This window comes from Anguilla anguilla, chromosome 3 (genome assembly GCF_013347855.1).
Source record: "Anguilla anguilla isolate fAngAng1 chromosome 3, fAngAng1.pri, whole genome shotgun sequence".
In the NCBI taxonomy this organism is placed as follows: Eukaryota; Metazoa; Chordata; class Actinopteri; order Anguilliformes; family Anguillidae; genus Anguilla; species Anguilla anguilla.
In genome coordinates this window covers 3,492,140-3,515,214 of record NC_049203.1, presented here as the reverse complement: position 1 = coordinate 3,515,214, position 23,075 = coordinate 3,492,140, and the positions used below count along the sequence as shown (strand labels likewise).

Here is a 23,075-nt window from a genome sequence, read left to right as displayed (position 1 = left end):
GGCCCGCGGTCGTTTCTGGGACAGAGGCGCGCAGGGGGGCGAGGCGGGGCAGAGCGCGGGACTTCACTGCTCCTTCTGCAAGCAAGAGGGACCGAGCAGCGGCCGCTGGCACCTCCGTCCTCTCTACAGGAGCCCCCCCAAAAGGTAGGTCCACCTGTCGGGTTATCCTGAGAACAGAGAGCGCTCTTAAAGGACGGCCAGGGAGGGTTCCACAGAACGCAACACACCACGGAGCACTGACTCCTATCGGAGCACTGACTCCTATCGGCGCACTGAGTCATAGCAGGCAGCTCCGATAAGCGTGCTAATCTGCATTTACGCAATTCAAACTTCCGTCTCATATACATACGCACCCTGCATTACGATTAATTTATGTGTAATATATTCTCTTTTTTGTTGGCATTTAACCATTTAACTGCCTGTAATCTGCGACGCAGCGCCGCGGAAAACGCGTCTGCGCACACCGTGCTTGTTCTGATGTCAGTGTCTTTTTTTTCTTTTCTTTTTTTTTGACCCCCTTTTGTCAGTGATTGGGTCAGAGGTCCCGCTTGCCCATAGCGAGAAAAGAGAAGTGGCGACAAAAAGGAGCTGAGACTGAATTGCTGAAGCCGTCAGTTCCCTTCCAGACCTCGAGCGAAGCTGAGCTGAGCAGAGCAGAGACTCTTTTTTTTTTACTTCTTCCAATTTTAATGCGACGTGATTCTGAAGGAGGGCATGATGCTTCTCCTGGTTCTGACGCTGGAGCTCCTGCGCTGTGCGGCCCAAGGTAAGGCGGCCTGCGCCCCCTCCGTCCGTCCGGCCGTCAAGGGGGGTAGACGCGCGCTTTTTCCCGCCGTTCGCGTGATCCTTGGGGGGCGGGGGGGGGGGGGGGTCTGGGGGGCTGGGGGTCGCTTTGGATGCGATCAGTACAGTGCGTTCCTCTGCACGTCTCGCAAACCAACTGTGGTTGTGCTGTCGACTGGTGCTGCCGGGCACATCTGTGATTTCCGCTGCTTGCTAGTGTTCATTATCAGAAGATCCAGAGGGTTTTGTCGCATTTTCAATAGCCTTCCTATATTATGTGCGGTATGGAAACCAGCTATGAGAAATTGACAACGTACATTATCATATAAGTTACACAACCATTTACAGAAAAAGTTGCTATGAACATATTTTGCAGGCACTTTTGGAGTTGTATTTTCACTTATGCGTGAAGGGATGCCTCAGCGTTACTGTACAGTGGATGTGCAGGGCTGTTTTTGGGGGTTTCAATTGGACTCCCCCCCCCCCCCCCACCCCACCCCCATCCCACACACACAGACACACACACATACACCACCATCTACTCGGATGAAAATAGTTAATTCTGCAGTGAGATCTGAACCTTTTTTTTAAATTATTATTAAGCTGTGTTAATTATTTGCAGTCTTGACCAAGCCCATCTCCACTTCTAATGCTGGGTAGTTTGTAGGCTGATAACAGCTACATCAGCGGGTGGCTATTTAAAAACTCGGGTAAGAACATGAAGAAAATACAAGCAGAAACCAGCGGTTAGCAGCCTTTGAACTGGCGGAAAGAAAGAAAAAAAAGCCTGTTTTTATTTGTGCGAGTTCTTCTGCTTCTTCTTCTTTTTCTTCTTCTTCGCCACAAACGTTGTGCACTCCGGACAGTGTGACTAACGGTGCGTGATCTTCTCCCTCCCTCCTCCGTCTGAATCATGAGTTTCCCCCGTCAATGTTCTGATTGTGCTCTCCCCCCGAAGTGTGATATCGTATTTTACACGCATGTTTCTCACCTTCATGGTCGTTCGGCCCGAGGTCTAGCTCAATGGAATAATCAGCTCTCCTCCGGTTAATAACAGATCGCCAAAATTAACGTTAGTTATTATGGCTTTTCAGAAATACATTTTTTGACTTTTTGGTTTTATTCTGGATGAAAATTATATCAGACACGTTCTTAAGTTTTTTAATGAGGGTTTGCAAGATGACGTCATTGAGCAAATGGTTTGGCAGCCTTTGTGCTTGTGGAATTCAGCAAAACTGCAACTATTTACGAATAGTCTGTGAAAAACATGTTAACCAAAAAGAAGCCAATTCGAAAGTGATTAGACTTTGGATTCTGAAGTTTTCAAAGTTTCCCCCTAACGACTGTTAAACAGTACTTGATTCAGCATTATTGCTTTCAGCATTTGATGCCACTATAAGTTAGCTTATGGCCAATGTGGGTTTGTTGGGTAGGAGCAGATGTCTGATATAAGTATGAGGCTACATATTTCAGTTCTGCTTTACAGGGAAGATTAAAAATAATCATTAATAATACTGTCACGTGTGTGACATCCATATCTCGAAGTTGACTTGCGCTGTTTGCTCACGTTTGATACATTGCTGGTGTAGTCAGGTGTAGGTTCTCGTGATCTCAACCCTAGCGTTCAGTTGCGTGTGACTAAAAGACTGCAGGTATATGGTCACAGGTGGGGGAGACGCCACTGAGCACCATTTACCTCCAGCGTTACCTGTTACCTTACCTGTGTGGCATTAAGTGCTCTATTGTGGAAAGCATTAAATATGTGCTGTTATGGGAAAGGGCTCAGTATTATGCACGTGTCATATGCGAATATATCGTACAAATAAATATATATAAAAATATTATATATCAATATATAGAATCTTTCATTAACAAATCTGATACATACACCAATCAGCACAGAGAGGTAGTTTGATGTATAAGATTGGCTCATAAAGACCCTCCCTCGTTTGATGTTGTGTTTACGAATATCGTTTGGTTGGTAAGGCGCTGACGGACGAAGCGGAACCGTAGCGTACAAAACTCCGGTTTCGCGTGCTGTTCTCCCTCAAGGTTCAGCGACCCCCTTTGAACCCGGGCTGCGATGGCGGCGCTGGGTGAAAGACTGCTCTGTTTGCGTTCTCTCCGCGCTCGTGGAGGGCTGCTCTGTTTGTCGAGCAGAGACTGATCTGGAGCTCCATGCCCATTACCGTTCATAAAAGGGCTCTCTATTTCAAAAAATGATTTCAACGGCTCTTAAAAAAAGTCGATATGTCCCCCCCCCCACTCCTCATCTGATTTGATGATGTTTATGGTTGGATTTATAAATTAATAGTCTGGAAAACAGCTTTATAAAAATAAAAAAAAGATTTCTCCGTGGTGTTGCAAGAACTTTTATGTATTCCTTAGAAAATGGATGCAGGAGAAATTTCCCAGAAGCGCATCCAGCTAAAACTAAAACACTAAAAACAAAACAAAAAATGATCTTGAAATGCTTTTTCAGTCTCCAAATGTGTCATACTTTACATAACCCCATAAATTATTGTTTTTGCCCACTTCTCCTCTTGGCACCATTCACTTAAGTGACCTTTCACAGTGACGACCCTGTGACGTTTTTATCAGTTAATTCCTGGAGTGGTACACTCGGTGAACGGCATTATGGGTACTGATCGTTCCTTCTAATCAGAGGACGTCATAATCATCGGTTCATAAGTAAATATGAATCCCCAGAATTCTGCTGCATGTGGAATGTGGAAGTGAGAACGGGCGCAGGAAGCCGAGTCCCTGCGTTTGTGTGTCGCCCCCCCCCCCCCCTCAAAATTAGTGCCAATTTAGCAATGTGTTTCCTGGAGGCGAGTTTGCCGTCTCACAGTCTGGAACATTTGTCCCAGAGTGCGCTGTGCGAGTGCTTTCATTTCCTCAACCTCTTCCCCCCCCCCCCCCCAGCACACACACACACACACACACACACTCACATGCATACACACACACACACACACACACATACTCACATGCATACACATACACACACACACACACACACACTCACATGCATACACATACACACACACACTCACCCAAAAACATGCTCCACAACTCCTCATACCAACTGCGCCAGATGAGGCCGCACGGGCAAAAAGAATTGAAAAGCAAAAGTCTCCATACCTGCAGTACAGCAGTGTAGTGCAATGGTTAGGGAACTGGGCCTGTGACTCAAACGTTGCGGGTTCGGTTCCTGGACAGGGCACTGCTGCTGTCGCACCTGTGAGCAAGGTGCTCCTTTGAGAAAGGTCTGAACAAAGATGGTGGAAGAAATATCAAGATGGAAGTCAGTGGAGAACAGGAAAATTTTTAATCAGAGTAGTAGTCCATCTCAGAACTCGCTGGACATACGTGGGGAGTGAGTAATATTAATATATGACTATTTACTGAATATTGAAGTGGCACATGGGCGTTGAGCAAAGCAATGGTCTTCAAAACTAGCTAAAAATGCTTCAAACCAGCTAGCCATTTTATTTGTCAGTCATGCAAGGACGTGTGATAGCCTGAAATAGTTATTCAACCTAAGGTACTGTAAATTCATAAACAAATGTAAGATCAACTTCATAAATATGAATGAAACACACAATGTGGAAAGGCAATGGGTCATATAAAATGCTTCTTTTTTTTAAATGGTCACACTTGTATTTTATCACTATATGTTTTTTATTTATCTTTTGATGACATGGGCATTACTAAAATTATTTTCAAAAATATGAAAGAATGTTCTGCCTTGGAGCAACCTTGTGACAAGGCTGTAAAAACTCCACTTGATTACAGAAAACACATTGCTACTTCTTCTGCATAGTTTTATTTTTTATTTTTTCACAGACATAAAGGAAAGATTAACACTCCTTCTGTAGAGTTACAAAGAACATATCATGCGTTACACACTGTATCTCCATAATATTTCTTTTTTATCAACAGATGAGCACATTATTGCAAGCATCAAACAGGGAATGTTGCAAGCGCTCGTGATTTTGACCACCGCCTGACTTGCAGCACTTTTAGAAACGATACGCTTAAATCACACAATACAGTTTGCATTACTACCAGCTCTGTGCAGACCTTACATTACATTGCGTTTATTTAGCAGACGCTTTTATCCAAAGCGACGCACAGTAAGTCCATACCAAAGGTCATTGGACCAACTACAAAACTACCGGTTCGATAAGGTGCGTTACTCACTTTGAACAGTTATTCACAGCCAGGAACACATAAAGTCCAGTTCACACAGTGAACATCACTCTGACCTAACCTATGCTAAGTCAAACTAGGGGGCAGTACAAGCTACAACATCAGGACGATGATACAAAATACAACCAGACCTTAGGTACAGGCCTTAGGTACAGGACGTAGGTACAGCCCTTAGGTACAGATCGTAGGTACAGGCCGTAGGTACAGACCGTAGGTACAGACCGTAGGTACAGCCCTTAGGTACAGACCGTAGGTACAGGCCTTAGGTACAGACCGTAGGTACAGACCGTAGGTACAGGCCTTAGGTACAGACCGTAGGTACAGCCCTTAGGTACAGACCGTAGGTACAGGCCTTAGGTACAGACTGTAGGTACAGGCCGTAGGTACAGACCGTAGGTACAGGCCTTAGGTACAGACCGTAGGTACAGACCGTAGGTACAGACCGTAGGTATAGATCTTAGGTACAGTGCAAACACTGGTGTGTCTTTTTTTAGCAGAATTGCAGCCGCCGGTGATTAGGGTGAACTCGAAAGTTCTGAACGGGTCCGAAGTGGTCCTGGGTCCCGGGACGCCCCTGGTTCTGCAGTGCACGGGGGGCGATGACGTCACCTGGAGCCCCCGCCTGGCCAAGCACCGGAAGCACATCTCCAGGACCCCGGGGAGGGAGAGCACCCTGCGGGTCGACCGGCCCACCGCAGAGCACACTGGGACATACAAGTGCGAGTACAGGGCCCGGCCGGGCCTGCAGGCGTCCGTCCACGTCTACGTCAGAGGTAGGGCTCTCGCCCGCGAGGAGCTGGGAGAGACTGCGCACCGTACGCAAGCCGTAGGCGAAACCTGGAAACCACTGACGTGTTTAGATTGGGTTTTTTTTGTTTCGTCTTGTTTCGTTTCGTTTCGTTTTTTTTGATAGCAGACGACTACGGAGAAGATCGGTATCTTCTGTCATGTTTTCAAAAAGAACGTGCTTGGAAGCGACCCAACTGGTGAATAAGCCAGATTCAAACAGCAAATGATATAGATGAGGATATTTTTTAGAATGGCGGGGGGAAAAAGCAGTGGAAACACAGCTGAACACCCACGGTTTATCCTTTTGGAGAGGTTTTCGAAAGTGGCTACTTTTGAAAGGTTTTCAAAGAGGATACTTCATAGAGTTTTATGAGCTACTTCAGTGCGATGTTCATAATCATGGATGATAAATCATAAAGTGGCACTTGAGCTCTCTGGTGTCCTCAGCTGGTAAAGGCCCTCATCACATACTCAGGCTGGGCCCATTAGACTGAACGTCAAGGGTGAACCTTTAGAAGAGTGGGTTATTTCTGAATGTTTTTTTTTTTTTTTTCCAAAAGTCAGTGTTCTAGAACTCCACTGCTTTCCCTTGCCAGCGGTGACTGTGACATCAGCATTAGAATGTTCGGTTAAAAACGATATTGTTTTTGCTTGCACGCTACTGTGTAAAGGTTCTTGAGATGGATGCGCAGTCATATGTACCTGCATATGTCTCAGAATAAAACAAACACCACAGAAATAAAAATTTTAAAAAGGGGAATTTCTTCTCCTCCGCTAGATCCGAAAAACCTTTTCACCACCACGAGCACCACGGGCCGGTTGGTGAAGAAGGAGGGGGAGGACTGCCTGCTGGCCTGCCTGCTGACCGACCCCAGCGCGACTCACTTCACCCTGCGCATGCACAACGGGTCCGCCGTGCCCCCCGGGATGAACTTCACGGCCGACCCCAGGCGGGGGGTGCTCATCCGAAACCTGCACCCCAGCTACAACGCCGACTACATCTGCAGCGCCAAGGTCGGGGGGCTGACGAAGATTTCCAGAGCCTTCTCCATCAACGTCATCCAGAGTGAGTCGCGGCAAGCCTCTGTCCGGCGCGCCGCGAGCGAATCCGCGAAAGAGTGCCCAGCGATCTGCTCGCCGGCCCTGCCTAAAACTCCATCTTAAACCAGCATACATCCAGCTTAAACCAGCCTACATCCAGCTTAAACCAGCCTACATCCAGCTTAAACCAGCCTACATCCAGCTTAAACCAGCCTACATCCATCTTAAACCAGCCAAAGTCCATCTTAAACTAGCCTACATCCATTTTAAACCAGCCTTAGTCCAGCTTAAACCAGCCTACATCCATCTTAAACCAGCCTTAGTCCAGCGTAAACCAGCCTACATCCAGCTTAAACCAGCCTACATCCAGCTTAAACCAGCCAAAGTCCAGCTTAAACTAGCCTACATCCATTTTAAACCAGCCTTAGTCCAGCGTAAACCAGCCTACATCCAGCTTAAACCAGCCTAAATCCACTTTAAACCAGCCTTAGTCCAGATTAAACCATCCTAAATCCAGCGAAACCAGCCTACATCCAGCATAAACCAGCCTACATCCAGCTTAAACCAGCCTACATCCAGCTTAAACCAGCCTACATCCATCTTAAACCAGCCTACATTCATCTTAAACCAGCCAAAGTCCATCTTAAACTAGCCTACATCCATTTTAAACCAGCCTTAGTCCAGCGTAAACCAGCCTACATCCAGCTTAAACCAGCCTAAATCCATTTTAAACCAGCCTTAGTCCAGATTAAACCAGCCTAAATCCAGCGAAACCAGCCTACATCCAGCGTAAACCAGCCTTAGTCCAGATTAAACCAGCCTTAGTCCAGATTAAACCAGCCTTAGTCCAGATTAAACCAGCCTAAATCCACCTTAAACCAGCCAAAGTCCAGTTTATACCAGCCTAAATAAATTTAAAGCCAGCCTACATCCAGTTTAAATCAGCCCAAAATATTCACGCTGGTTTAAGTTGTGTTTTTGGCACTTCTAGTTGACCGGCTGTTCACCACGGATCAGCCTATAGTCAGCCAGTCCACCAGTTTGGCCACCAGCATCATCAGCGTTGATCAGCCACAGACCAGCTTTGACCAGCTAGACGTGTCAAAAACACAGCTTGGACCATCTTAAAATTCAGGGTGGCTTCATTTGGGATTTTCAGCAGATTTGGATTTTACGAGTTCTTTGGCACTACTGAACTGAAGTATGGGGAAGTGAAACCAAAGGCGAAGCGTTTTTTTTTAAAAACTTTTTTTTAACGCCCCCCTCCCCATGTTGTACTTGCAGAGCTGCGGTCCCCGCCCTACGTATTTCTGGAGACGGATGAGTATGTGCGCATCGTCGGGGAGCAGCTGCGCATCCGCTGCACCACGCACAACCCCAACTTCAACTACAACGTGACCTGGAAGCACTCCTCACGCACTGTGAGTATCTGCTCCTCAATGACCCTGCCTAGATTCGGCCACGCCCATTTACCTAGGCTGAACCATCACACCCAATTGTGAATGCCCACCTATGGGTATCTCTGCCCTAACGGTCTGAACATTTCTGGCTGTCTTTGGTCAGTGAGATTTACCAAAAATCAGTCAAAGTCATGAGTTTGCATTGTTCTCCGCGAGTCGGTCACGTTCTATGCATGTTCAAGTTTCGTAACTATCAGACTGCCGCTCTTGTGCAATTTGGGCTTGCGCCTTAGTCTACTTTCAGAAGCTAACGCTGTTCTTCTGTCGCCCCGTGTCGCTCCCCCAGTTGTTACCCCCAGAGGAAAAGGTTCATTCGGAAGGCAGTCGCCTGGACATCGTGAGCATCCTGACCATCCCCTCGGTGAGCAAGGCTGACACGGGGAACATCACCTGCCAGGGCGTCAACGAGGCCGGCGTCAACAGCTCCACCACCTACCTGCAGGTCGTAGGTAAACACACCTGAAAATTTGTATCATTCCTGAATATAATTCTTAGCCGTTCAGCAGGGCTGGGTCCAATAGGGTGGCTGGGGCGGTCCTGGCTACCCTTCAAATCTAATTGGCCACCCCTATTTTTCCACCTATTTGTGGCTCCTCTCTGACTTCCTGTATGTCAGGTGACATCACGACCATCTTATAGCAATTTCATTATCCCTGGCCGCCAGGTGTGAAAGGTCATGGTAATTCTTGGGGCCCACAAAAATTCTATTTGTTTTAGTAAAAAAAAGGGGCGGGGGGAGTTTTGGGGGGGTAGAGCAATGTTCTGTCAGAGGGCCCAGAATTCCGAGCTACACCCCTGATCCCCGAGTCGGAAACTGACCCGTGTCTGTCCGTGTTCCCGTCCCGCAGACGATCCGTACCTCCAGCTCTCCCCGTGGCTGCCTCCCAAATTCACCCACCAGGGCACGGACGTGGAGGTGAACGAGGGGGAGGACCTGGAGCTGAGGGTGCGGATCGAGGCCTACCCCCGGATCCTGGAGCACCGGTGGGCGGCCCCCTCCTCCCGCAACATCTCGGAGCACGAGCAGAAGTTCTACGCGCGCAACAACAGGTGCGCCCCTTCGCCTCTCTGCACCTCCTCCCTAAAATTTAGGCAGTAGGGCACAGTCTGGTGGTAGGGTGTCCGACTGGCAACTGTGGAGTTGCTGATGGGGATGCAGGGATGCGGACCTGTGTCATGAGAGATGAAGTTGGGTCCCTACAAGAAAGAACTCTGCCGTTGGGCCCTTGAGCAAGGCCCTTAACCCAACCAACTGCCCCAGGGGCTTTACCCCTCTTTTCTCTCTCTGACTCCTCACTTGCAACTGTTCTCTCAGGCCTTTTCTCCCAGGGTACCCTTGAAAAGGAGAAACATGTTCTCAATGGACCTTCCCTGGTTAAATAAGGGATTTAAAAAAAAATCTACTTCCATCAGAGACAGAACTCCACTACCACTGCCATTTTGTTTTGTGTAATAGCACATTAGTGACTCGACAGTGAGGTCTATATCAGTCAATGTTGTGAGTTCTCACGTCAGTAAATGCAAAGCAAGCTGAGCTTGAGGAGTGTAGTTTCTTTATTTATTTTTAACATCACTGTTGTCTGTTCTTTTTTGTTTTTGTTTTTTTGAAGAGGAAGCAGTTCTGCGTCTTGAAAAGTGCTGATTTGGTAGCCTTGGTTAACCAGCTAACCTCATATTAACCCCGGGACCAGTGGCGGTTGTTGAGAAACAAGTTCAGGGAAGAGAAAGCAGAAGGCTGTACTGAGATGGGGAGGTACACAAGGATTTAAGTAGATGTTGGCCTATATGTGGAGTTTCACCCAAAGTGTGTGTGCGTGTGTGTGTGTGTGGGCATTCAATATTTGCCGACAGGTATGAGGCGATCTTGCTGCTGAAGAGGATGAACTTTGACGAGCAAGGCCAGTACACCTTCTACGCCAGGAGCAGCAAAGGCAACGCCTCTGTTTCCTTCAACGTGCAGATGTACCGTGAGTCTGCCCCCTGGTGGCAAACTGCTGCTACAGCGCTAACACAAAAACTACACCCAACATTCCAACATGCCCCACAGATACAGGCCTCAATCAGTATCCAGTGATTGAAATGTGCTGGACAGCCCCAATCCCCAAATCTTGTCTTGGTTCACCGTTCACTCTCTGACCGATTGCCCAGTGAACATTTCTGTGGTGATTAGTCAGTGACATGCCTTCTAGGCGTTCAGGGGGAAAACTTGGCAACATTTGGCTGAAAAGCAGAAGCTTTCTAGCTGAGTAGGAGAGAGTAAGGCTATATTCGGGTAAAAGCTGATCTACACTACGTTATCCTAGTCCATTTATGTCAAAAAAACGTTGCTCTACCAAGAATTCCACCCCTCTAAGGTGTCTATATTTCGGCTTTTGCTCACTGGGTGGTTTTATTTTCTTTGAATGACAGAGAAGCCCATCGCCGTGGTGCGATGGGAGAACATCACCACCTTGACCTGCACGTCCTCCGGCTACCCCGCCCCCAGGATATACTGGTACCAGTGTTCCGGAATCAGAACCAGGTGCGTTGTTTGGGGCGACAGTTTCACGGAATGGGAGTGTGACATCATAATAAGAGACAGCCTTTGCTGGCGTACCTGAACGGGGATCCCAGCCTGACGGTCTCAGACCTGCGGTAATGACCTCGCCGTTCCCCCCTCCCCCCCCCGTCACGTCCCGGCAGCTGCAGCGCGAACGTTTCGGCAGTGCCGGAGCCCCTCCCGGCGGAGACGGTGGAGGTGCAGCGGGAGAGGTACGGCCCGGTGGAGGTGGAGAGTGTGCTGACCGTCGGCCCGTCCAGCCGCAGGACGACCGTGGAGTGCGTGGCCTTCAACCTGGCCGGGGTGGGCTCAGACACCTTCGCCATGGAGGTCTACCGTAAGGCCACGCCCACCGCCAACGCCACCCCCCTAACGACACAGGACACAGACATTATTAACTGACCAGACTCGGTCGACTCGTTCCCCTCGTCCGTCATTCCCTTCCCTTGCCTACAGGAGGCGCTGGTTAGTAACAGGAGTTTTTGGGTGTTCCCGGACATCCATCAAAACCGCATTGCGTGTACATGGCATCGGTTTCTAGAAGATGCATTGAACAGAAATGTCTCAGTGTTCCATGGAAGGGAGGAAGAACTACCAGTGTTAAATGTGCAGAGTCATCTTATCATCTTATTTTGTCCATAATAAATATCTGTGCAGAGACGTCGCCCCAACTGGTCCCCAGATAGCATGTACGGGTTTTCACTGCAGATGATGTGACAAATGCCAGACTGATCTGAAACTGAGGTTAAGCACGTACAGTAACTCTCCTCTTGAATTCGGTAAAGGGCAAATAAAATGAGTGCAAATCAACAGCCACAAAAACTACAACCCTGGATACTGAGAACAGTCAACAGTCCCTTCAGAAACCAAGACTTCTGAACCAGAGAGCCAGCCTTCTCGCAGTGCACTGCTCTGTTGTGTTAATAAATAAAGGTCACAGCCTGTTTTTAACAGAAAAAAGTATGCAATTTTGAAACAGGAACTAAATGGGAGACATCCTTGATTTCCCATGCTCTGTAAATCAAGTTCATGTTTTTGTTTTTTTTTCCAGTGGTGGTTCCCTTTAAGCACAAGGGCTTGCTTTCAAATAAAAAAAAAAAAATGCATTGTGGGATAGGACAATTTTGCTTATGTCTCTTTTTTTTCTGTAGCTAAGCTGTTTACTCCCACCCTGGTTGGCGCAGCAGCAATGGCTGCCATCTTCCTGCTGCTTCTGTTGATCCTGCTCTACAAATACAAGCAGGTGAGGACAACGTCTTTCACTTTCACTCGCTCTCAGCCGTTACAGTTTTAACCCCCGGAAGAAGCCGTTACCAGTTTGACCCTTTGAAGGGCAGGCTTTTTGGAATGTTTTTTCAACTTTTTATTCTATGTCAATTTTCTATAACTCCACGGACTCTGCTTTCAGTAATGAGTAGTGATTGTTGAATCAGTGTTAGAATGTTCAGTTAAAAACATTCTAATCACATATCTGTGACGTTACACCTGAGTGGATTTTAAAGATCACCCAATGCTATTCTCTGAAAGCAACAATAATGTGAGAAAACAAATTTGATTGCTAATTAGAGAAGCATTTATGCACTTTTATTTTAGATATGAAAAGCCATGTCCAAAGATGCTTGAATGATGGCAATGATTTTTTTTTTCAGAAACCCAGGTATGAAATCCGGTGGAAGATCATTGAAGCCAGCGATGGAAACAACTACACCTTTATTGACCCCTCCCAGCTTCCGTACAATGAGAAATGGGAGTTCCCAAGAGACAAGCTGAAGCTAGGTCTGCCTCTAGCTGTGAAATTTATTTTTACACTGTGAAATAAGATGCAAATAAGTTATTGCAGCCTAAAAAACAAGCTTATTGCCATTTTCACAGTAATTCAATAGGGAGTCCAGTAGGAACCATATGTACTCTATTACAGTTAAAAGTACTTTAGTGGAGTTTTTTGTCCTGAACATTTTGCTGTGTGCTTGTATATGAAGCGTTGAAAAACGCTTCAGGCACTGTCGCACAGTCTCATAATCTGATCAGTGTGATTGGACGTTGGCCATATTCCAGGAAAGATTCTGGGTGCCGGTGCGTTTGGGAAGGTGGTGGAGGCCACAGCGTATGGCCTGGGAAAAGAGGACAACGTCATGCAGGTCGCCGTGAAGATGCTCAAACGTGAGTTGAAGCGGCTGAGTACAAGCTTTGTGTCAATAAGGGTTCGGTGATATTCTCCACTTAAGCTTGTGCTTCACTGAATTACCTCGTGCACAATTCCAAAACAGAATAATACAGAGTAATACAATTAACCTGCAGAGACTACTGACAGCAAACAAACCCTCATCATAAGTAAAAAAAAAGAGGTTATATTTTTTTTATTTTTTTTTTAAAAAGGTTGTATGTTTTGAAATATTTTCCTAAATTTGTACATAGTCATTGCATGTGAAGTCTGGCCAGGGACCCCCTATAGTACCTTCAAGGTCCCCCTGGGGTAGGTAGATGTCTTGTTGAAAAACCCAGGATCTAGAAACTAAATATGTTTCATTACCAAATGTTTATTCTGTCACATAACTTACCAGTACCAGTTAGTGGATAGGGCAGGTAGATGTAAGATGGCCGCGTGTGGATGTTGGAACTGAGACGGAGACGTCGTCGTTTGTCCACAGCGAGCGCGCACCCGGACGAGAAGGAGGCGCTGATCTCCGAGCTGAAGATCCTGAGCCACCTGGGACAGCACAAGAACATCGTCAACCTGCTGGGCGCCTGCACCCACGGAGGTAGGTAACGGGGCCAATCAGAGCAGCCGTTTCGGTCATGTGATGTATCAATAACCGCCCGGGTCTCAGAATATTCTCTTTGGTCCCAGTCATGATGACGTCCCATGCCTTTGACCAAATTAAAGGGACGCGGGACAGTTTTTGGTCTTTGAGGTGTGATTGGCTGTGTTATTTATTGGATGCCTTTATGTAGGGTGGCTTTACATGGTGGTCATAGCCAGAGGTGGAGAGCCCAGGGGTCAGAAAGTAAGAGTTCAGCCATGTGTTTCTTCCACCCGTCAACTCAGCCCAACTGATTTCACCAATTAAGTTCTACCTCTTGACTGAAGAATTGGGCTAATTAGCAAATCTAGGTAATCGGATCAAAATACTGGAGAGGAGTTTTGCTTTCTGAACCTGGACTTTCCTCCTCTGGTCATAGCCATAACCACGCAACACACATTGTAAAAAGTAAAAGGAAATTGTTTAAGAATTTCAAATACGGCACCTCAGAGGACATAGTCAACTAAGCTTATGTTATGTTGATCTGAAATGATAATACAGATAGCCCCTATCGCAACACAGACAAAGGGCCTTAAAAGTGCCTAAAAATAAATTTTTACCCACTTGCACTCATCTCCACTGTTCAGGACCAGTACTGGTGATCACGGAGTACTGCTGCCATGGCGACCTGCTTAACTTCCTGCGGGGCAAAGCCGAGACCTTCCTGAACTGTGTCATGACCATGCCCGAGATCCCAGAGGAGACCGGCGTCTACAAGAACCTCAGCACCGAGAAGAAGTACATTAGAAGGTACCGGAAGTCCTACGCAATGCCTACAGCACAGGTGCTGGATGCGGTGTGCTGAACAGACAATCACACACAGGCGTGGAGATCTAGTGCTCCTAGTTTACACCAAGAGGGCAAGTGTGGATGTACCATTAGTGTGCTGCACTCTCACAAAACTTGGCCCTTCCCCGGGCTGTCAATCTCAATGAGCAAATTAACAGGAATACCTCCCCTCCAAGATAGTGTTCTCTTTTTCAAGATATTAGTCCTCCCCCTTAGTCCGATACTAGATAAAGACTGAATGTATTTATTTTGTCAGTATAATATCGACACTAATGAATATGCATGTCAGTGAGATTATCGCCAAATATGTTCTGAGTGCTCATCCAGCATCAATTTTTTACCATTTCCCGCTCTCCCGGCTCTGTTTCCATAGCGACAGCGGGATCTCCAGCTCCTGCTCGGACAGCTACCTGGACATGAAGCCGGGTACCGTTTCCGGGCCAACACAGAGTAAGCATCACCCGCCTCCTCAAACCGCGCCCCCCCCCCCTCCCTCCGCCCCCCCCAAAACTGTCCCACCCCAGCCCCTCCCATTATTACCTGTGCCCCAACGGCCACTCCTTCCCCTCCCCGGGGCGGCATAGCTCAGGAGGTAGACCAATTGTCTGGCAGTCGGAGGGTTGCCGGTTCAAACCCCGCCCTGGGCGTGTTGAAGTGTCCTTGAGCAAGACACCTAACCCCTAACTGCTCTGGCGAATGAGAGGCATCAATTGTAAAGCACTTTGGATAAAAGCGCTATATAAATGCAGTCCATTTACCATTTACCATTTACCCCGGCTCCCTCAGGTCCATCCAGTGAGGAGGACGCCGTGGACTCCTGGCCGCTGGACATGGACGACCTGCTGAGGTTCTCCTTACAGGTGGCCCAGGGCCTGGACTTCCTGGCGGCCAAAAACGTGAGCGCACTCCTCAGTTCCCTCGGGGATGAGCCCATGTCCACTCGGACAGGGCTACACCACAACGTTAGAGAGCTCACAGACACAGCGAGGCCCAGCAGACTAGTTTATGGACGGCACTTTTTTCTGGCCGATTGTCACTGCTCATAATTTGCTGCATCTCCCTAGGCTGCATTGCTGACCTGGGCAATGCAATATTTACATTCTCTCAATGAAAACGCAAATTTGTTTGAAAAGACTCGGTTAAAGCTGGGTAATTAGACTTACAGACTGAAATACTAACAAACTGGCATGTTGGCTCTTTTCCTACCAACTGGCATTGGAAAAGTTTTTATGGTAGTATTTGTTTAGAGGAAGGACCCCAAAGTTTATATTCAGATTTTAGTCTGTCTGTCTGTTGGGCTTGAGATTGACAGCTGTCCATCTCTCAGGCATGAGATTGACAGCTGTCCGTCCCTGGGGCTTAAGATTGACAGCTGTCCGTCCCTGGGGCTGAAGATTGACAGCTGTCCGTCTCTCAAGCATGAGATTGACAGCTGTCCGTTCCTGGGGCTTATGATTGACAGCTGCCAGTCCCCGGGGCTGAAGATTGACAGCTGTCCGTCTGTGCGTTTCCGTCCCGGCAGTGCATCCACAGAGACGTGGCGGCGAGGAACGTCCTGCTGACCGACGGGCGCGTGGCGAAGATCTGCGACTTCGGCCTGGCGCGGGACATCATGAACGACTCCAACTACGTGGTGAAAGGAAACGTGCGTGAGACAAACGACGGCGGCGAGAGGCGCTGATGACCGCGTGTCATGTGCTCGGTGTAACCCGTCATCTGGGGGGGGGGGGGGGGGCGGCATTAGTCCCACGGGCGGCTCTCTGTCTCTCTGGCACGGGGGAGGGATGACCTTGTCATGTCCTTCACGGCACGTTGTTTACCAGCTCAGATCCTCTGTGATCGTCCTGGGAAACAGGAGAAGTGTGACACATGCAGACTCATTGCTTGTGAGCCAGCATCACCTCTTCCAAGTGCCTCAGCCACAGCCAGAGTCATGGGCCTGTGTGTGTGTGTGTGTCTGAGTGCATGTTTCCCTGTCTCTGTGTGCATCTGTGCATGTGTGTGTATGTGTCCTTGTGCGTGTGTCTGTGTGTATGAGTGTGTGTGTGTGTGTGTGCATGTGTGTTTGTGTGTGTGCATGTGCATTTGTATGTATAAGTGTGTGTGTGTGTGTGTGTGTCTGTGCATGCATGCATGTGTGCGTGTGCATGTACGCCAGGGGTGCATAACTCCGGTCCTGGAGGGCCGATCTGCGTGCTGGTTTTTGTTCCAACCGATTACCATAGATATAGTTTTCCGACAGCTCTATAAACTATGCTGCTTCACTCCTGCACTTGAGCTCAGTAAAATCCCTAGGATGCACTTGCAGTCTGCGGCTGCAGCTGGTGCTTATACGCATGTCGGATCAAGATATGAACGGGCTACTTAAATAAACGTTGGCAAAATGTTCACACAAAATCCTGAAATGGATTGGCCCTCGTTGTGCACCCCTGATGTACGCTCGTACGTGTTTCGGTTCCCTGGACTCTGCTCTCTGCCCTCCTCAGGCCCGGCTCCCGGTGAAGTGGATGGCGCCGGAGAGCATCTTCGAGTGCGTGTACACCGTGCAGAGCGACGTCTGGTCCTACGGCATCCTGCTGTGGGAGATCTTCTCCCTGGGTGAGGAGGAGGCTCCTCCACCTTAAAATGAGAGCGTTGCGCTCCTCGTGCATTCCTTTTGATACAGTTCATTCTACATACAACGGACCTCTGCTCTTCACTTTATCCAGCCATTTCAATTAACATTTTTTCCATGACATAGTAGTAAGTGTCAGAACTAACACACAAAATTTGAAAATCAAATCAAAGTTTATTCTTCATATGCCCAGTTACAGTACAGCAAGTTAGCAGATTCCAGGTGATAAGAAAATGTTTAGTCTGAGCTGTTTAGTCTGTTTAGTTCTGCACTCCTACAAAAATACATCCATTTTCTGTAGGACTTTGCAATCAGTTCACCAACACTAATAAGTGTATTTTGCTCCATATGGCAAATATTCATCCCAAAAGGTCAAAGGTCACTGGGCTTTGTCGCCATTGCTTTTCCAGGTAAGAGCCCTTACCCGAGCATCCTGGTGGACACCAAGTTCTACAAGATGATCAAGTGCGGCTACCAGATGTCCCGGCCCGACTTCGCCCCACCCGAAATGTGAGTGGGCCCTTTGAGGTTCTGCAGCATCAGGTTTTCAGTGCTGAGAAACGTAGAGAAGGACAGAGGGGAAAGAGGGAAGGAGAGAGAGAGAGAGAGAGGAGGGGGGAGGGAGAGGGAAAGCACTGTAAAAACCAAAGAATGAGTCAGTTTTAAGTATTTTAGTCTTACATTTAGATGTTATTTCTATTACTTTTTTTGCTAAATACGACAAAAGATTTCCAGTGTGGTGAGAGAGTTTGACTCGTTACAAGATTTGCCAATGTTAGGTAAGGTAAGACAATTTCACTTGTCAAGCAAAAGAAACTTAGAACAAGCTAATATTTTCTACTTGAGAGAAAAAAAAAATCTTCTAAGTCTCATTACAAGACAGAGATCCTTGTTAAGGCTGACTTTTTTTTTGCACGGAGGGATAACTTGTTTTTTTGGAAATCTGAAAAAGTTCCCTAATTTTCATGCCGATTTGATGTGGCTCTGAGTTACTCCTGAAATAAATTTTGAAGGGTGGGGTTTGGGTGGGGGGGGGGGGGGGGCAGATGAGGAAGGTCCCATCCTCTGTTCCCCTTTTGTGCCGGACCGTGACAGCCTTTAGTTCTGCCTGTTAGCCGCGTGTCTGCGGAACGGTGCTGTGATTCATCACGGTTCAGTTTGCTTGATAATGGGGGGGGGGGGGGGCTGGACACCCTGGAGCAGTAAAGTCACCAGTCTCCGCCCCCAGCCCCCCCCCCTCCCCATCTCACCTCATAAGCAGCAGTAATAATGTAAGACAGTGGTGCCCGTCCGCCAGTGTGTTCCAGACTGTGAAGATAAAAAGTTTTGTGATCTTAGAAGAAAAGGGCACTCAAATACATTTTAAAAGGGTTGGTAAAGGAGATCATTTATGTAAATTGGTGTTGATTGCAACATACAAAAAATAAGTCCATTTTAACTAGCATTTTCCTTTTGAACTTATTTCTATTACTTTTTTGCTAAATAAGACAAAAAAAGATGCCAACCGGGTAAGAAAATTTCACTTGTTTAGCAAAAAATAACTGAAATCACGCCATATACAGTTTTCATCCTATAATCCAAGATGCTTTCTTGAGCAAGGCACCGTAGTTGTTTCAGTGAACAGAGCTACTGAAACGTATATTAAATGTGAATCTGTAAGCTGACCTAAGCAGGAAGTGATGTCGCAGTGACCGGAGTCTTGCCCCGCCCCAGGTACTCCATCATGAAGATGTGCTGGAACCTGGAGCCTACGGACAGACCGACCTTCTGCAAGATCAGCCAGCTGATCCAGAGACTGCTGGGGGAGCAGCCAGAGCAGGTGGGGTTTGGGTGGATACATTTGGGTGGATGTGTCAGCGTGGTGTGTTAGATGGGGTGTGTTTAGTGGGGTGTGGGGTGTGAGATGGGGAGATGGGGAGGGGGGGAGGGCAGTTCCTGGAACAGAGTGGGGCAAACTGACAGTCCTCCAAATATACATAAATGATATGCAGGGACTTTATGGCCACTGTTATTTCCTGGAATATTTTGATTACATATAGGAACCACTAGAGGTGTGAATGTGCATGTGAATGTGTGCGTGTAAATGAACTCTATGAACAATGACTCAGATATGCAAGTTAGGCATTTTACAGATGCTCTTAGCCAAAGTGACCAAAAGAAAGTGCATTTAACACAGTAAGAAAAAGACCACTGGAGCTGGAGATAGGTCAAGCTACTTTCAATCAAAGCCATCATGGAGATGCTTACCACAAGACCTGCAGGATAGCCGTGGTGGAAATTCCAGCTTGGTTCCAGCCTTGGTTTAAGCTTTTCCAGCTGGTTCGAAGCTGGTCTGGAGATGGTCAAGCTGGCAACAAGATGGTTGACACAGCAGCCATGCTGGCAAGACCATGGCCAGCTGGTGGGCCAGCTTGGCATAGAAAACAGATGATCACCAAATTCCAGATGGTATCCGGCTGGAGCAGAAGCGGGTTCCAGCTGGATCCCATCTTAGGCTGGTGGCTGGAATTTCCAACAGGGAGCAAAAGAACGCTACATTTTTCTCAGTGTTTGAACTGATGCAGTGGCTACTTCCTGGTTCCCTCCAACAGAAGGTGTACGAGAACGTGCGCACGGACCCGCTGGAGGGGCAGCCGGAATCCTGCGAGGCCACGCAATGCTGCGAGGAGTCATGTGACCAGCCGCAGTCATGTGACCAGGAAGAGGAGGAGCAACCGCTGATGAACGCCAACCATTACCAGTTCTGCTAAGGTGTTAAAACTAACCCCACCCCACCCCACCCCACCCCACCCCTCCCCCCCTCTCCTGCCACACCCACCGGCCAAACTTTGCCTCTTAAATATCTTGGGCCACTTCCTCTTCATCTCATGTCAGAAATATTCACACGGTTTTTGAGCTGTGAGGAGAGTGCCTGCGGCCTCCCCCTTAATCTCGAAAAGAATCTCTGCATTGAGTTTTTCCACACACAGAGAGGCGCTGAGGTGTAGCGTTGCTTCCGGTGGCGGACTGATCTCAGGTCAGCGACAGAGAGGCCTGACTTCAAAGAGCTGCCAAAGAACTGTCACTCACACCCCGAGGTGAAGCGGAAGCGTCCAATGGTGCTGCTCGGATCAGAGACAGAGTTCTCTGACGTCATGTCCGTCAAATCGGCTCGAATGCACTCGCGCAAACAACCTCACGCACACATTTACGGCGCGTCTCTTCGTAAAGAATCCCGCGATTTTAGCGATTTCACACCGGATTCAGAGGCAGAGAATTCCATCACCACGGTACTTGTATCTTCCCGTGTTGGTGCAACCAAACACATAAATTATTTCGTAGTTCTGCTAAGAGGTTTAAAGTTTGATTTTATTTTCGCTTCGACCATAACTATGGGGATTAGCAGATACAGGTTTTTCCCGAGAATTGAGAGGGTCAGCATATTGGTTTCAGTGGAAGGAAATGAAGGAAATGAAAGTTCGCAGTCAAGCGATTTTAACCATGTTCTTGCGGCTTTTAACACGTAGCCTTGCGTAGATTCACAGTTTGCTTCGTGCGCCAGGGATCACACACGCGTGCCGAACACATTTCCAGCAAAAGGAGGATTGGTGAAATGGCCATTTTGCAAGACTGCATCTTCAATGGGGCCTTTCCACTGTTTCAGAAAGCAGAAATTGCCTAAGTCTACTCTGAAATGAAAGTGCACAGAAATGTAATTTCGTTGAAGGAAAGTCCTCATTCAACTGGTAGAAAAGAAAGTTAACAGTCTATGAGGTGTTACCAATATAGTTCTGCAGGTGTAAAGCATTAATTTTTCTCTCTAAATGAAGTAAGGCTGGGTTTGAATTATGCCAAAACTTGCTTACTACCAGGGTTTTGTGTTTGTCTGTCTACAGAGAACGCTGGAACTTCATGTCCTTCTAAGACCCAGCAGAAATTTAATTGAATTTAAATGTATTTTTATTGAATGCCCCTTTTCATTGTGGGTTTCAGCACAGTAGAATATGTGGTTCTAGATATTAAGACCAGATATTCATGTCCCCTACAGAAAATTTAACTGTTGGGTCTTAGGAGGATATTGGCAAATTCCAATAATGCAAAATCAATAACATGGCCAATGATTGGTCATGGTATTTGTTATGCACCAATCGTTGGTTGTGTTATTAGATTGTCTTATTAACAGAAACATGCTAACGGTGCTTGCTACAGCACGTGTGTGAGCTTGCTGTGCTACTTAATTCAACTGACAATACTTGTCATGGTTACTCAAAGCAACTCGCAGTCCTACAGCATCCAATAAGCTAAAATATCAACAGCTGTAGCAGAAAAACAGAGCTCAACACAAACGCAAGATCTTACGAATTTTAGCGTCATTAAAAAGCTTCAGTTTAATTCACTCAGTCTCAACTCACCTCATTGCATATTTAGTACACAATGTGTTAATACAGCATCAATGTTAATGTTTTTATGTTTGAATATTATGTAAAAATGCTGATTCATTTTCTCCTATGTAGCATTCAGCATATACTGCCTGAACATTTGTATAGAATTGAGATATTAATGTGAGATATAATTATCCCAGGTCGCCCTTATTCCCAAAGGCTGTTCTTGGTGTTTAAATGCCCTGGGAATAAGCAATGCCAATGTAATTTACTGATTAAGTGTTTTTCAAAATTATTTTTGTATTGTTCCAAAAGTATAAATTCTATCTGAAATCAATCTTCTAACTTTTGAAATTTCTATTCTTTAGTGTAATAAAATAATGAGTTAACAACAGAAGATTTCACAGTTCAGGTAATGGCTTGTCTATTGTCTGTAATTTTTTTTTTTTTTTTTTTTTTTTTTTTGTTAAACAAAAGGCTAAGGAAATCCAAAAATACTTTCCAGGACCTGTCTGTCAGCACTAGCCACAATGATGATCACCAGTTCAAGGAAGTTTTTTTTCTGTGTGTGTTGTGGCAGACACAAGCGAATGAGTCAGGTTCTTAAGTTCTGATTGGGAACACAGTGAACTTTTGTGGAGACAACAGCGAAGCTGAGCGCTCTCGCATTTTCATTACTGAATTAAAACATAATTTTATAAATTGTCATTTGGTTTTTGTCTTTTTTTTTTTTTTACAAGTCTATGAATGAGAAAAAATTTGGTAAAAATGTTCACATGAGTGAAGTACAATTTTAAGCCATCTCTTTAGTGACAGGTACTTTTAATTTATGGATAAAAATCAGCAGTGTGCGAGCCAGTGAGGGTCAGAGGTCACAAAACCAGAGTGGGAGGAGTTGTCAGGGGCTGCGGAACACTGACAGTGTTGACCCGAACACTTTGATCTCAGCAGAAAATCGATTTGATTGGTTGTCGAAGACTCAGTGGTCTGTATAGTACATGGATTGGCTGACATCTTGAGGGCTGCATCCAGCCTGCATAAAGATCAGCAAAAGCATTTATCTAAAGGAGGAAATCAAAGAACAGCTCCTCCTTTAATTGATCATCACAAAATGATTGGTCCAATTCTCATTTTGTCCAGTTAGAAACAAATGTAGATAATGTCTGTGAAATTGTCAAAAACAACATCTAAACGTCTGAGACAGGATCAACATGTTTGGTATGGTTAGCAAAAATTTGTCTAAAGTCATTTGCTCTTTTTTTTTTTTTTTTTTTGGCACTTGACTAATGTTCATGTTCAACAAATTTACTGTATGTGAAAGACTAACACTATCAGGGCATTTGACTAATGCAATTATCTTTCCTGTAAAACTGAACTGAATGTTGAACAAGCCTGTTGTAATTCTGAACTCTGTTTAGCATATAATGTTATCTAATAAACAGTTCAATCCTTCAGCCCACTGGCACTTTTCTTTCAGTGTTTCAGTTTTTATATTATAAGCATTTAGCAGCTCTTAGCCCGAGCGCCTTAAACTGCTTATATTCTTTTACATACAATATATCATATGGCAGGATATTTCTCTGAAGCAGTTCCAGTCTAGCAACCTTTTAGTTTATAAGCCAAACCTCCTACATTGATGCCCTAAAGCACAGCACACCTTGGATGTGAAAAATCATCCACAAT

General features: G+C 46.4%; 1 protein-coding gene across 2 annotated transcripts; it reads left to right on the top strand.

The window, feature by feature from the left end:
• Positions 1-347: 347 nt before the first annotated feature.
• csf1ra (colony stimulating factor 1 receptor, a) lies at positions 348-19,826 on the top strand. Of its 2 annotated transcripts, none has more exons than XM_035409185.1 (21): positions 348-766; positions 5,496-5,771; positions 6,566-6,853; positions 8,113-8,249; positions 8,575-8,737; positions 9,137-9,338; positions 10,140-10,255; positions 10,698-10,809; positions 10,971-11,164; positions 11,979-12,070; positions 12,477-12,603; positions 12,883-12,987; positions 13,476-13,586; positions 14,216-14,378; positions 14,791-14,867; positions 15,204-15,313; positions 15,940-16,062; positions 16,904-17,015; positions 17,442-17,541; positions 18,745-18,850; positions 19,623-19,826. In XM_035409185.1, the coding sequence occupies exons 1-21, from the start codon at positions 715-717 to the stop codon at positions 19,779-19,781; spliced, it is 2,925 nt and encodes a 974-aa protein (XP_035265076.1). In that variant the 5' UTR covers positions 348-714; the 3' UTR covers positions 19,782-19,826. The 2 variants fall into 2 exon arrangements, with proteins under 2 accessions (XP_035265076.1, XP_035265075.1); XM_035409184.1 differs by having other exon boundaries at positions 5,493-5,771.
• The last annotated feature ends 3,249 nt before the right edge of the window (positions 19,827-23,075 follow it).